Source organism: Canis lupus, chromosome 1, assembly GCF_003254725.2.
Source record: "Canis lupus dingo isolate Sandy chromosome 1, ASM325472v2, whole genome shotgun sequence".
Taxonomy (NCBI): Eukaryota; Metazoa; Chordata; class Mammalia; order Carnivora; family Canidae; genus Canis; species Canis lupus.
Window position 1 is genome coordinate 30,756,159 of NC_064243.1, and position 16,480 is coordinate 30,772,638.

General features: G+C 35.8%; 1 protein-coding gene across 12 annotated transcripts in view; it reads right to left on the reverse strand.

Moving 5' to 3' along the window:
* The window catches only part of NHSL1 (NHS like 1), a 302,556-nt gene that overhangs the window by 16,118 nt on the left and 269,958 nt on the right, over nt 1-16,480 (reverse strand). For 9 of the 12 annotated variants that reach the window (XM_049113042.1, XM_049113039.1, XM_049113025.1 and 6 more), the window contains 2 exons: nt 5,410-5,602; nt 1,038-1,169 (listed from right to left, as the gene is read on the reverse strand). In XM_049113042.1, the coding sequence (XP_048968999.1) occupies nt 1,038-1,169; nt 5,410-5,464 (187 nt within the window). In that variant the 5' untranslated portion in view covers nt 5,465-5,602. The remainder of the gene's footprint in view (nt 1-1,037; nt 1,170-5,409; nt 5,603-16,480) is intronic. The other 3 variants (XM_049113029.1, XM_025422401.3, XM_035710742.2) reach the window with 1 other exon arrangement.

Consider the following 16,480-nt stretch of genomic DNA (forward strand, 5'->3'; position numbering starts at 1 on the left):
AAAACAGGTACTAGTAAGTTCCCTACAATAATTATAAAAGCAGCTATTAAGTTAACATATGGTAAACACTACCTGACATCAAGTGCTTCACCTGTATAAATTCATTATATCCTCCCAACAACCTTATGAGATATGTTCCGTTAGCATCACCAACCACATTATTTGAATGAGGAAAGCAGACTCAGAGAGGTAAAGTAACCAGCCTAAGGCCACCCAGAGAGTAAGTGGCAGAGCTAGGATTCAAATCCAAGCAGCCTGGTGTCAGAGTGCCTGGCCCTGACCCAGTATGCTCTGCTGCCTCTGTAGACATTCCTGATGGGCCCATTAAAAACCAGAGAGAGGAAGTGAATATAGAAAGAAAGGACTATCCAAAGCTTATATAAAGATAAGCAGAAATAATATGGATAAGTGAATTATGAAGTAAATAACCCTCTCTACTAGATTAAAATAAAAGGATGGGGTGTCTTTTTTTCTATTTTTATCACAGGTTGAAAAGTACTGACCAAAAAACCTATGAAATTGTTTCTTTGGAAGTTCCATTAAGGCACTATCCAACATAAATGACTATTTCCTATTGTACTGAAATTTACTAATCATCCCACACTGCTGTCTCTTTGATGACAAAATGCCACCAACACTGTCAGTATGACTAATGAAGTCCATATTTACAATCTGAAGTCCTAGAATGAGTTTTCAGTTTTATGAAAAATTAAGATCTAAATGAAGGGTAAATGTCATTGTGGAAATATCCAATGTGCAAGGTTCACAGAGATGATGACATTACTGAAAATCTCCATCACCCCAGTTAACAGTTTTCATATAGGCTCTTTGTGTCACCTTCTCACCAAAATTCAACAAATCATCTTCATGAGATGTTAAGACTTGTATCCAGTGCCTCACTCAGGAGAGAAGCCGTTCCTCTGGGGACACCAAACGGCTATCAGAATGTATTGATCTCATAAGCACGATGATGAGGTTAGAGTAGTAATGCTGAGCAGTAATGTGGGGCGACAAAATACAGTTCTGATGAGCCATACCTAGCTCCTTCTGTATGTTGTCAGGGACTCCTGTAATAGTCTTTCTCCTTTTGACTTTCTTCGGTCGTCTTACCAGAGTGTCTGTGTAAATTAGAGACCGCCGAAGACTGGCCTGGCGATCGAAATTCTCCCCTAATATAGAGTAGTAGAACAAGCAAAGCAATGTTATTTTCAAGCAAGCCGACACCATGCACTTTCTTCCAGAAGCTTGTTGTAAAATGATCAGAAGGTATTAATAATGATGTTAGCCAGTCATATGATGATGAATAAATGCTGAAGGGCAAAAATAGGAAGGAAAGCACATTATCATCATAAGGCTGTTTTTCTTTTTTCCATTTCCAATGTGTGTCCTTCCAAAGGAAACACCTTGATCTCATTTGCAAACGAGGTGGAGTAACAAGTGCAAATCTGTTAATAACACACTTGAACAGTGATTCTGTGCTATTTTAAAAATTGGGTCATTTTGGAAGTGTTTTACATAGACTCTCTGGTCACTGAAATCACTCTTTATATCAGTGTACATAGGATGGAAATGGGCATATTGTGTTCATTTGGTTATCTCTAGAGAGCAATATAATGTCTTATCCTATGTGATGATACAAATAGCTTAATCAAGAATTCTTGGATGAAGAGCTTTTTCTTTCAGTCAGGGTGGATGATAATTTGGACAGGCTGTAGTAATTGCTGTGGTGTGAGATACAACTATAATGACCAATAAAAAGCCTTATAATGATAAAGTACTTTTACCACAATGAGACCCAGTAGCACTGCTGTTGTTAAAGCTGAATTGCCTTCTCTGTTTCATAATCACCTTTTACAATTGCTCTTAATTCAGACATTTCCGATAATTTTGCAATCAAACCTAGAATGCTACGTCTACAGGACTTTTTTATCTCTAGATTGTGAGCTTGTGTGACTAACACACCAATGGGATACCATAAAATAATATAGTATCAGTTATTGATTGGTCTGCTTTAAATTATTTGTGAGTTTAATAAAGAAAGTTTTATAGCACTATCTTTGTTAAATGGTTATTCTGCTTAAAAAGAGATTTTAAAAATACATAGGTACACAAATTATATACTTCCATCATTCTTATGTTGTAAAAAAAAAAAAGTATAAAAACATTCACTCTTTTTAGCAATACTGACACATGTTCAAAGTAAATATGTTGTAAATCAGTGAACTCTATATTTAAATAGGAAAATCTAAACAGAAGATAAAAGACCTGAATAATCAAAACACATTTCACCTATGAAGGAACAAGCATAAATAAATGCTTTCAACTTTGAAAATGCTTGCAACTTTGTTCCTAATGGAGAAAACTAGAAATGACTGAGAGAAGACAGTGTAACACCAGAAGGTACCATCACTGTGATAAATACATCACTCTGTGCAATAGCATATATGGTGCTTCTAAGGGGCAAGTCATGACTTCCATGGTTCATTAGTTTCCTGCAGCAGAGGAAGACAATTTCCTTGTATCAAGGCATTAAGAACAGACAAAACATTAATAGTTGCATTTAGTCTCTAGTTTTGCTTCCTAAAAAACAAAACAGAAACAAAAGATAAACCACCCAAACTCCAAGGAAATTGAGAAAACATAAGAATGGCGTCTAAGACAAATGTCATTAAAGGCATCATCAAACTCTCCATCTTGCATCATGACCCAAGAAGTCTGTCCTCTTGGTGGACTACACATTTCTTGATGGCGGTACCATGATTTACAGACCTTAGCAACCCTGTGTCACTCAGCTTGATGCCTGACACAAAGTAGGTATTTAATAAATACCTGTTGAGAGGAATTGAATCACTTCCCTTCATTGAAAAACAGCCTTAGTCATGGTTACCACTTAGAAATAAACTTTGGCTAACTCAGATTAGTACAAAGCAAGTTTGTCAAAACTGTTGAAGCAGGTTTACCCACTCTATTTATTTCCAGGTGGAAGACTTGTTATTCCACAGGGCAGAATATGAAACCTATGCATATATACATTTCATTTGAAACATTTTTTTTCCTCTTCAACTCCCAGAACAGGATGAGTCCCTACAGGACTATGACTAAAGGGATTAAATTGATTTTCAGGCTGGCAGCTCATTGTGCTAATGTTCTACCTCTATGCCTGGCCAGCTTTGCCCTGGATGTGAAATAGTATATTTATTGACATTTCTTTTCCCTACCGAACCGACTAAGAAATCAAACTAGAGTGTCAGTGTTCATCCAAATAAGTGAACATATGACAATTCTCTATAGGAAGCTACACTTTAGTCTCAAAGTTTTCTAGGGCCTCAGAAATATAATATTTAAAGAGCAGGAAGCTATATAACCCATGTCAGTTTGCTAAGTGAAGAGTTTAAATGTAATGCTTCTTTATATCACAATATCAGAAAAATTCATCTCTATAGGAAACATATGTGTATGTATGTGAACACATGGACCAGAACACAGATCAATAAATATATAATTAGGCATTATATTTAATTATTACACTTCTGAAAGTGTTAATCACTCAATTAAAAGTAAATTGCACTTCAAGATAACTCATATTGCTCACTTCATTATTGTTTGCCTTCCCTATGTGGCATTTGAAGGACTCTTTTAAACTCTGTGTAATTCATATCCATTTAGTAGTCATTAACAGGAGAAAATTACAGCTCAAAGAAATGGCACTGTCTACTGTTGTTAGAACACATTTCATTGCAAATAATTCTTTACTTCTAAAGCTATAGGTACTCTGTTTTACATTTTCTAACTTCAGGATAATGCATTTATCCTAATTCCATTAAGGACTGTCATATTTCATAGCACAGTCTTATTATATTACTTCTGAGGCATTTAATCATATATAATGTAATTATGTTTCTGCTGCATTTAATCAATCAAAAAATGTAATGCGTTTTCTTATAGAAGATATGTGTCCACATATTCCATAGAGCAATAAACATACTTTATTATGAAACATGGCTATGTATAAAAATAATCTTAAAAAGATATGATATAGGTGTATGAGAATCACATTCAGGAAGATCAGCAATGTTATCTGCCAAGAAAGTGGAATAAAATACTATGCTATTCCTTTAGGGTTAAGTACAGTCAATGTGGAAAAATGTACATGGAATTTAAAATAATTCATGCACTTATTTACTAAATTTCCCTGGAATTCAAAATAAGTGTAATTTTTATTCTAAATGTGATTTTTAAAACATCTGTAAGGTTTAAAAAAAAATCTTCATTAACTATCAAAATCTACAACCTTTCTAACAGCAGTCAACAGCAGTAGCAGTGGCTTCAGAAGTACAGCAAGGGTGCTGTGGTTTTTCATCCTAATTTCTTATGAAAATTCATTCTTATTGGTCACCTAGTTTTTTAGGTTCTGGCCCAAGAGGCCATGCTTTGTATGGACTGATTATCAATGATAATTATGAGTAATCTGCTTCACTTGAACACTCTGTCCAATGTTAACTCTTAACCCATCTTATTTTTTTACTTGGTATGCCCCTCCCCACCCCAAACCACTGACCTATCTTCTTTGTGGGCTATGGAACTGATAAAGCAGGACAATTTTGATTTTTAATCTTTAACAACTCCTCTAAGTTTGCGAAGTATTGCCTTTGAGCTTTACGTAACTTGCTATTTGTCCCCTTAAATATCACAGATGGTTAAAATCTAAGCAAAAAATTCTAAAAGAACTTGAATTTCATGTTTGGTAATATTCATACTCCAACTTAATATAACATATTCTAAAAATTTTATATTCAGAAGGAAGTGATTTTTATTTGAAGATTGTAGAATTCAAATAATGGGGATCAAAATATAATTTTACCATCCTATTAACTTTAAAACAATATTTTTATAATTTTTACTGTTAATTCACTTGATATTCTTACTTTAAGCAATGTTTCCCTTTTTCTTTTTTTTTTTTAATTTATTTTTTATTGGTGTTCAATTTGTTTCCCTTTTTCTACTTAAGACAAAAAGGTAAGAAAATCAATCATTTGGAAATATCACAAAACTGCTATTTTCTCACTTTCATAAATACAACATAAAACAGCCCTTTAGAAAAGAAACATCATTCTTTTCTTACCCAGGACCATGTTTAGAAAATGTTTTCAAAAAAGTAATTTAATGAAACTCCCCACCACACACACTTTTGATGATTTCCATGATATCAACCTTTGGTAACACAACCAAGAGATATTTCATGTGCATGCACATATGTAAGTTTTAGTATTTCTTTCAAAGAGCAGGAAGCTGGACTACAGCTATTTTTATCTTTGATGTATAAATGAAATGCTAAGAGCATATAACAAACAAAAGCCCAAGTCATTCTCCCAAGTACATTTAGAAACCTAGCTGCATAGCAAAGCATACCAGTTATGTTAATGGCAACCACATCAGCCTGGACTGTCTGGGCTTGCTGTCGCATCTTCTCTTCTGGTGTTGGCAAAGGAAGTGACTTGGTCCAGTTTGTTTGAGTATTAAGGTCAGAGAAGTCACTTGAGGTTGGCGTTTTAGGTCTCCTGATGGAAATAAGTCTTTCTTCTTCTGATGAAGAAACAGAACACTGCAGGGAAAAAAGTAAGAAGACAGTGTGTAAATAGCTGGCAGAAACATTTAAAAGTACATTTCTTATTTAGAAAAAAAAAAAAAGGATTTAAAGCAAGCTCCCTACTCCCCCGCAAAAGGTCACATTTAGGAAAGAAGCAGTGATTTGCAAGAAAACTGCTCTTTATCATCTAGATCATGACCTGTTATACATATGATTCGCACAGTGGCCTTAATCTCTAAACCATGAGGACTGAAAAGGGTTTTGCTGACCCACAATATCTTTTCCGTTCTTCCTGTTTTTTCTATATTTATTATGGTCAGAAAGCTTATGGATTTAGTTTACCACCAGAAGCCTAGAAAAACATCATGGCTGTGGCCAGCGGTTTACATTTTTATTAAAATTTTGTTTGCTCAAAGTAATTTCTAGCCTCAATCTTATTTCTCTAAGGCACTGACCTCAACATTTCTGACATGATAAGCTACTGTTACTCAACTATGTGTGCTCTTCTGAAACCATTTACACGGGAAAAATCAGTGTGAAATTGTTAAATTCTAAGAAGCTGACTGAAGCTCTGCTCTGAGGCTTATCAGAATTCCATGAAAACATTTCTAGCAGTGTCTGTTTTGATGCAGATTAACATCCTAACTGGAGAGCTCTTCTTCAATACCTTTCTTCCCATAACATCTTAAAAAGCATAAGCAAGAAAGTTGTTTTGGCAAGCATTTTATAATGGACTTTATTTAAGAATAAAGAGTCAATGAACCTTTCCAAGGGAACATCTGTGTAACCAGCACCCAAATCAGTTTAACATTCCCCTCCCAAAAACACAGAACCCCAAGCAAGGGTAACTACTCTCCTGACTTGTAACCTATGGCTTTATTTGCCAATATTTGTCCCAAAGAGAATTGTGATGTATGTTCTCTTTTATAACTTACTTCTTTCATTCAATATTATGTTTGCAAGAATTCATCTATCTTTCAAAAGCAGGCATTGATGATACCTTTCTGGATTTAATGCAAGTTTCTAAGAGGACACTGGTAAGATTCTTACAGAAATGCATTTGTTAGAAATTTCAACCACTTAGAAGAACACTGTCATCACTCTTTATTGCTATTGGGTTCAGCTTACTGCAAAATATCTATATCTATTCTACAACTACCAGCCCTCCACAGATTTGAAAAAGACTAGAGAAGAACCAAGAAAAATAGTTTGGTGTTTGGCATAGGGTCTAGACCAAGAATCCAAAGACTGGAGTCAATTCACTTTATACCTGCCAGACAAGTGATCTTCAGACGTTTCCTGAACCTAATTTTCCTTTGCTGTAAAATGGGATTATACATTTACTTCCTGAATCCCCCAAAGAGCTACTCTTAAGGGATCCCTGGGTGGCGCAGCGGTTTGGCGCCTGCCTTTGGCCCAGGGCGCGATCCTGGAGACCCGGGATCGAATCCCACATCGGGCTCCCGGTGCATGGAGCCTGCTTCTCCCTCTGCCTGTGTCTCTGCGCCTCTCTCTCTCTCTCTCTCTGTGACTACCATAAATAAATAAAAATTAAAAAAAAATTTTTTTAAGAGCTACTCTTAAGACCTAATGAGATAATATCTATGAAAATGTCTGACTGGGAATGAAGGTGGTGGCCATAATAATGGGACTTTTAGAAAAGAAAATCATGAATTGACAAGCATCCAAGTTTCTCTTTTATTGCAAAGACACTACCAATAATAAAGGTGTTGTGGAAATAGTACAAAATAAAACATTATTAAACATCTCTGTTTTTGACTTTATATTCTTGATACATAAAACATGTAATATGATATTGTTTCTTCTCCACCTAAGGAAAATGTGAAATAATATTTGTAATTAAACTGACAAATAAATATATTCAACTTATGACAAGCATGTTATAGACATCTGATTGTGATACTCAATTATACCATGTCCATTCATGTTTGATCCACTTCTGGGAAAATGGTTATGATTCCTACAGATCCTTGAAAGACAATCAAGGGAATTTTGTGGTCAACATGGCAGCTAAGCCATAGTAATATAAATAATTTCCAGCCTTTTTGCACTTGTAACACTCTTATTAAATTTGACTTATATATTCTCTATCCTTAAGATGTGGACCCATACACACTTACACTCTCTCTCTCACACACACACACACACACACACACACACACACAAGTAAATTAAAACCAATTTCATATGAGTATTTCGTGAGTTTCTGATGTTGCTGATTGAAATTCAATTTAGTAAATTAGAAGGTTACTCCAATTTTTTGATGTACAGATAGAAATAATTTTTCTTGTAATTCAAGTAATCTTGAAATATGACACAAACCTTGAAGGCCACATGAAGCAAATCCTAACCAAACAGGTTTACTTACCAGCAAGAAAAGTAAAGCTATAGCTTGACAGAGAATAAATAGCATGGTGACACCCTGCAGAGCAGGTTCCCTTTACTATGTGACTTCTGCCAAGGGAGCTGGTGAAGCACTGTTCACAGTTTGTGTGCATTGCAATGGCACTCATCAGCGGTAGTAACCTACTTTGCTTTTAGTTGGCTGATAGTGTCAGGATTGATAACTATCACAATGAAATAATACTACAGTTTAGCCTTGTTGCCATGGAATAATCACCAGGGATAGCTCCAGCATGACAACTTTCAAAGGTAATCTATTTTATTAAGTGTTCCCTTCATTTGCAAGAACATTTCCCAAGCATGCCACAGAATAAACTATATGCAAATGTGACTACTATGCAGTGCTACAACTTACTAAGAAAAATTAAAACCAGGATTATTCTAATGACTTCTAGAATAATCTGACTCCTATCCCTCCTAGCATTTGTAAATACAGCAAAGGGCACAGGAAAAACCTCCTGCATCTCAATGGCAGAACACATCATAATTACTCCATTAAGATAGATACTGTACTGCTCTGAAAGATTACATTTGCCTCTTAACTGGTCCCCAGCTTCTGTCTACCCTCCTGTTCCAACAGTCTATTTCTCAATACAGAGGCCAGAGGGATCTTTTTAAAATTTATGTCAGATCATGTTGCTCCTCTGCTCAACCCCATCAATACCTTACTATGACCTACAAGACCCTATGTGGTCTGCCAACAGCCCACTGCTATCTTCTGAACTAAATTACTATTCATTCCACCCCTTATTCTATTCCAGCTGTACTACCCTTTCCATGCACTTTCTTGTATGTAACATGCACACTCCTGCCTCAGGGCCTTTGCAATTGCTGCTCCCATTGTCTGACATGTTCTTTCCTGAGACATCTACATCTTATTTTTCTTTGGGTGTTTATTCAAGAGTCCCCTTCTTGTTGAGGTCTTAGCTGTTCAGCATCCCTAAAACTTCAACTCCTCCCCTCTCTGCTTTTTCTCTTTAGTACATTTCACAAGCATATATGTATTTTAGTTATTTATCTTATTTCTCCCATGAGAACATAAATTCCAGAAGCTTTAAATCAGAATCACATAGAACCTTGGCAGAATTTTAGCTAAATAACTGATTGCTATGTGTCTCACTCTGGGATGCAGACTTTATAGAAATTGGTTATCTCATTTTAATCTTTATAGCATTAGCCTCATTTTATATATAAGGAAATGGAGTAAAGTTAAATGGAGTAAAGTACTTTTGGGAAGTATACATGTGGACAACTGGGACTAGAACCCAGACATAACCCCAGAGTCTCTGCTGTAAAATAACAACCTGGCAATATTTGCAATAAGTTACTAGGTTGTCTTATCTAAAGATTAAATCTCCATTTTTAGCTCTTATTCAAGAACAAACCTTTCGAAAATCTATAGAGCCAAAAGTGTGGTGTAATGGGAGGGGCAGTACACACTGGAGTATAACACTAAGTAATCAGCATCTTGGCTCTGTCATTTACTAGTTGTAGGTTTTGAGCATAACTCAAAGTGCTCAAAAAAGAGTAACTCAAATAGCTTCAACCATGCTTCATATTAATGGAATCCCTTGATATGAAGTGAATTATTTGTTTATACCTTGGTTTCAGAACTTAAATGCAGTTTTTAAGTCTGTCTGTTGGTCAATAATGTTCGCCATACCCCTACCTTAGTCCTGGAAGGAATAGAAAGTCACAAATGAAACAAGAAGCCATAATTCCTTGTGCCAGAATACTGAATTTAGAAAGGGAGACCACCGACCACAACAACAGTGGTCTTGTAGATTTTGGATGCTGTAAGCCTGCACTTCAGAGACTCATAAGTCCTGTCTGGAAATCAAACAAGCTCCCACCAGATGGACAGAGGAGCCTGGAATATGGTCTCTTTGGCAGCTGGCCAACTTACCAAAAAGTGGGCTTAACTGCGAATCACAGACTAGCCAAGGCTTTTTTAAAAAATCTGCTATGCTCTTAAAAATTAGAAACTGGAATTATAACCAGACCTAAATTTAGCATTAATTTAGTAATCATTACGTGAAAATACAGAACAGATGAAACTATATAGAGCATTATTTAAGAGGATGTCAACATATTATATATATTCCATCCCTTTTTGCAGGACACTTTCTCAGTTTTCGGTGTTTTTCTTTCCAGAATTAAATCTCTCTTGGGTTGACTCTTGGTTTTCAAGATTTTAGATGGTTTTATAAGGTGTCAAAACTTCTACAGTGTTTTTTGGCTATATGCTCCTTCTACCTTCAATATATTTAGACACAAAGATCCTGACTTAATTCTGTTCTCTCCTGTTCCTCTTTTCCCCTTTGGACCCAACAACAACCAAAAAAGCAGGGGTGGTAGAAATGGATCTTTCAGAAGCACAGTTCATGGTTCATCCAGAAACTCTATGATGGCCAGGTAGTGGTATCAATATCCACATTATTCAATAACTTTAATTATTCCTTTTCTCCCCATCAGTGTATTAGCCCATTTATCCCAAAGCTAGTCCCTTTATCAATACTACATGTTGAATTAAAATACTGTGAATTTAAATTATTGCATTAAGTGATCTTTTCCTTAAAATAACAGAAAATACTTAATTAGAACATAAATGTTTAAAGTGATGTAGTATTTATTTTTAATAATATTTTAATTTTAATAAATGACATATACAAAGTATATAACATAATGAATAGTTCAGAACTTACTACCCAACTCATGACTTACATAAAGTATTACCAATAACTGCATCTACCTCCATGCTTCCCCCAAAGTTACTCTCCTGAATTATGCATTAATCATTCCTTTACTTTTTTTAATATGTGTACAAATGTGTAAATTAAATGTTTATATTTGCTTTGACTTTTATAAAAAATGGTTTCATTCTCTGTGTTGTGTTCTTCTGTTTCTAAGAGACATCCATGTTTTTGTGTGAGCCTACAGCTCATTCATTTTATGGGTATACGTTCCATTCCAATACCATATTTATTTATTCACTCTTTTACTGATGGACAATTGGGTTGTAAAAGATGTTCTTTCTGTTATCTCAACAATTATGAACTCCCATGAGAGGTGAGGAGGAGAAGGCTGTATTTAGGTTCAATTCCTCCACATACTCATTGTATAATTGTATAATTTAAATGTGTATTTATTTTATGTAAATTATATCTTAATAACACTGCTTTATTTATTTTTTTAAGATTTTATTATTAATTCATGAGAGACAGAGAGAGGCAGAGACATAGGCAGAGGGAGGAGGCTCTATGCGGGGAGCCTGATATGGGACTCGATCCCAGGACTCCAGGATCACACCCTGAGCTGAAGGCAGATGCTCAACTGCAGAGCCATCCAGGCGTCCCAATAACACTGCTTTAAAATAGAGATTTCAGTTTCAGTATTTTAAAACTATGTGACTTTAAGCAAATGATATAATTTCTCTAAAATACAGTTTCTTCATCTGTGATATGTGAATAATCCAAGCTATCTCTCATGGTTGCAATAAGTACTAAATAGATTTACACATAGCATTAAGCCTAGTCTCTGGCTCCTAAACTTTTCTGCATGCTGGTGCTTGATTCCATACTGGGACATAATAGAAATATATAAATATCAACAAGACATGGATGTTATGTTCCCATTTAGAGGGGATGGCAGATATGAATAGAGCCCTATTCCAGTGTAATGGGATGTTTACAACATGGGGCAGGCTACTAGAGACGCTCACTGGTTTGAATGCATAAAGGCCTGGAAAAATGACAATTCTCAATCTTCTCATTCTTGCTTGCAAGATACAAAGTAACAAGATATCCCAAATTGCAGAGCACTGGAATTAGCATAGATCCTCTCTGTGTTCCCACCATGCCCTGAAGTTACTCACACAGAGAGATCCAGTACAAATGACTACATCTTGAGGCATCATAAGTGTTTTCTAGACCATAAACCACCCTAGGTCAGGCACTATGTCTGTATACAGAGACCAAGTAGCACCTAAATGGTTTTTGAAAAAAAAAAAAAAAAAATGTCATGAATGAAGGAATACCAGACAAGTCAATGGTGGAATGAAAAATGACAACAGCAGGCATAATGAGAAGGAATTTGGTTAACTTAGTAATCTTGCCCCTTTGTTCCACCAACATGGCGCAAGAAAAAAAGAAAACAGAGTATAAAGTGAGAGGCCTCACATTCATGTCCACCCTGACGTACTCTAGCCATGTGCTCTTGGGAAAGTAATCTCATTAATTCTAAGTCTCGGATTCCAGATCATTAAAATGATAATAATGAATATGAAAACATTTCTTTCATAGTAGTTCCTGTGGAAAAGGAGATATAACTTGTGAAAAAGTCTGGAAAATGTTCTAAACTGTTCTACCATTATTGCAAAGTTAGTAGTAGTAGGGCTCCTGGTAGTTCTACTTAAAAATAACCTACAAAGACACAATGACCAGAAGTTTTGTAGTAGTTGCTAAAAACTCTCAAATTCATTGCTTTAGACCAGAAATTCTATGTGGGTGGAATAAGAGACAGGATAGAGGGAGTGGCCAAATTTCATTGTTCATAGAGTTATTTTCTTTACAGCTAGTGTGAAAAACCAAGCAGTTTAATAATACTTTACTAACCATTACTTGAGCATATTCTGTGTGCCAGGCACCATGCAAAGAATTTCATAAACAGTAATTAATTTCAACCTCACCACATCCCTCTCCGAGGTAGGTAAGTTAGCCATATAATTTATTATCAAAACCAGAACTCCTTTGAAAGTGAAAGGGGGTGCTATGGATAATTACACAGGATAGCAGCTGTAAACCAGGGCTGTCCTGAGCAAACTAGAACATGGGGCTTATAACTCATTATGGTTTGGAAACTGAAGCTCACAGAAGAGAAGCAATTTACCCAAAGCCACTCAGCTTCAACAGGTGGAAAAGCTGCCCCAAATCGGTGTTCTCAAGCATCATGTTATATAAGCCTGTGACATGTGCAGTTACAGAGCAAGGCTACTGTCTGTCTTCTTCAAAGTCCTCCTTTGATTTAAATATCCCCCATCACTGAGGACTAAAACAGAACCTGAAATGCCAGTTCAAAGAATAACAGGAAAGACAATTTGGGGTTCTATCAATACCATTAAAGCCAACCTTCTATTGCCATAATCCCAGTCTAACTTACGTGTTTGGGGGTTAATTTTACATAAGAGATTGAGTAACTCATGACTGACATCCTTTCTCTTGAGACAATGGGGCCTCTATGAATGTTTCCCTGATTCAGTGAACATATCATCAAATATAACCTCCAACAATGGCAGTTGAAGAAATGCCCTATCAACTCACAGGAAATGTTTTGGCATCTATAACTGAACTTCCTTTAAATACCTGAAAAACCTGTTTGGTAGTACCTGGTATGCATTGAAAACTGAAAGAACAAAGTCCCAAGACTGGAATAGTACTAAAGCAATGACTTACCCTCTGATTTCACAGTTGAAAAAAAAAAAGTATTTTGTAAGATTTCTAAATCCCTTTGCAGACAGCATTTTTCATGCAGCAGATTTATATATAATATGTATCGTTGGAAATATTTTAATTAATTTTCTTGCTACACTTTGAAAAGATACATGTGGGTATTATTGGCAAAACATAATTCCTTATCCCATAAGCAGGAGTCCTATTTGGTAAATGTTTTGCATTAGGATAACTATTCTAGAATAATTCTCTAGAATAAACATCTAGAACAGATGTCCCGTAGGTTCTCTGTTCTAATTTAAGTTTTTAGACTTTACCTTATTAGCAATTCTCATTTTAGGAGAGTGCTTCTATCCTAGCCACATAATAGATGCTTCATATCGTTGAATGCAAATTAGATGCTTTTCATTCTATATTACTTCTTTTGCTGTCAGAGCATTTGTAGCCTAAGCACTTGTTGTTGTTGTTGTTTAAGATTTTATTTATTTATTCATGAGAGACACACAGAGGGAGGTAGAGACATAGGCAGAATGAGAAGCAGGCTCCCTGCAGGGAGCCTGATGTGGGACTCGATCCCAGGACCCCAGGATCATGACCTGAGTCAAAGATAGACAATCAACCACTGAGCCACCCAATCGTCCCCTAAGCACTTAAATTCTATGAGTCCACTGTTCTCCTCATCATACCCCAACCCCCCACTGTTTACTAAGGAAATACAAAGTAAAGTGTTTCGGGACACCTGGGTGGCTCAGCAGTTGAGCATCTGCCTTTGGCTTAGGTCGTGATCCCGGGGTTCTGGGATTGAGTCTTGCATCGGGCTCCCTTCAAGGAGCCTGCCTCTCCCTGTCTCTGTCTCTCTGCCTCTCTCTCACGAATAAATAAATAAAATCTTAAAAAAATAAACAAAGTAAAGTGTTTCCCTAGAATTTTTCCTCAAATTTGACCTCTACATGTTCTGTGTCTAAAATAACCCAAACTGTTAGAGTAACTTTTAAAAACATAAACTGCATTTAAGGGGTCTTGGTCTTAACATGGAGGCCATAAAATGCTGGCTCGGAGCCCCTTTAATAGTTACTGGACACCCACCTAATTTCAAATGCCAACCTGGTCATATACTGAATCCAATAAAGATTTATGTCTACTTTTGGACTTTATATTCTGTTTAACATTCTGTCCCACTGGTCTGCATTCAGGTTCCACACTGAATAATTCCTGACTCTTTTTAATACCTGGTGAAGACAGTTCTCCTGCCTCATTGCTCCTCTATGTTACAGCTTTCCCAGCTATGACCCTTAGATTCAGCCTCTCTGGTTCTCTCCTCCTCTTCCCATCACTGAAATTAACTCTAAACCAAACAAAAACAAACCACTTGACTTCTTATGAAACTGAGTCCTCTAATCTAAGAGCGTAAGTCTTTTCATTAGTTAAAATCTTGTGTTCTACAGTATTTTAAATTTTTTCACATATATCTTGTACTAATTTATCTTAAATCTTTTCACATAGATCTTGTACTTACTAATTTATCTCTACTTCGTCTGCTAGCATAACTTGAGATTTTTTCCTACTGTACCTTGTAACTTGCTTTTGTAGATATGAAAATTATTGATATCCATATATCAATTTCATATCTTACTGTCTCCAAATTCTGTTTACTTATTTATGTATTTATTTATAAACTCATTTTATTTTATTTATTTATTTATTTATTTATTTATTTATTTGAGACAGAAGAGAGAGGCAGAGACATAGGCAGAGGGAGAAGCAGGCTCCATGCACGAAGTCCGATGTGGGACTCAATCCCAGGACTCTGGGATCATGACCTGAGCCGAAGGCAGACACTGAACTGCTGAGCCACCCAGGCGTCCATCCCACCAAATCCTACTGTTGACAGCAGTCCCCAAGTATCTCCAACTTACCATGTACAAAGAATGACGATATCATCTCAGTCTTCCCTAATTTTGAAACTTATTCTAAAGCTTTTCTAATTGTTCTGCTTAGTTTTCCCATACAATGCCATAATAGTGATAGTGAATGTTCTGTCTTATGCCTCATTCTAACAAGAATGGCTCATTAAAAATCATGCTGGATTTGGGGATAAGATATTTGTTCCTATATTATAGTTTTTTAAAATCAAGAATGGCTGTTAAATTGTATCAAATACCTTATTAATATCTATGGTTTTGACCTGACTTTTCTCTTCAAATCTATTAATATGATTAACATGTGATTGGATTAACTGACACAGAATATCCTTGCATTATTATTGGGATAGATCCAGGTTGATTTTTTAGTCTTTGATTGTATTAAGTTGTTATATTTCATAACATTCTACTTATGACTTCTAATGATAATATTCATGAGTGAGACTGGCCAGTTGATTTTCTGCTTTGTGTAGTCTTTGTCAGGTTTGGCCTCAGGGCTAAGCTAATTCATTTAAATAAAAAAACAAACAAACAAACAATCATACCATATCTTTCTTTTTCTTTGCTTTGGGAAAGCTTCAATTTTTTTTTTTTAAATGAGCTTCATAGCTTCATTTTTCTACCCAGCTTTATCAAGATATAATCAACACATAACATTGTGTAAGCTTAAGGTATATATGTGATAATTTGTTATATGTATAGACTACAAAATGATTGTCACAATACAATTAGTAAACCCATCTATTACCTAACACAGTCAATCTGTGTGTGAATTTTTGATAAAATTTCTCTTTTTTTAATATTTTATTTATTTATTCGTGAGAGACACAGAGAGAGAGAGAGAGGTGCAGAGACACAGGCAGTGGGAGAAGCAGGCTCCACACAGGGAGCCCAACGTGGGACTCAATCCCGGGTCTCCAGGATCACACCCTGGGCCAAAGGCAGATGCTCAACTGCTGAGCCATGCGGGCTACCCCCAAATTTCTCTATTTTTAAAAATAGAAATCAATCTGTTAAAATACTCATCTCTAGAAGTTCTAGAGTTAGATTTGATACATTGCATAAATTAGAAAATCAGTTTCAATATTATCTATACATCT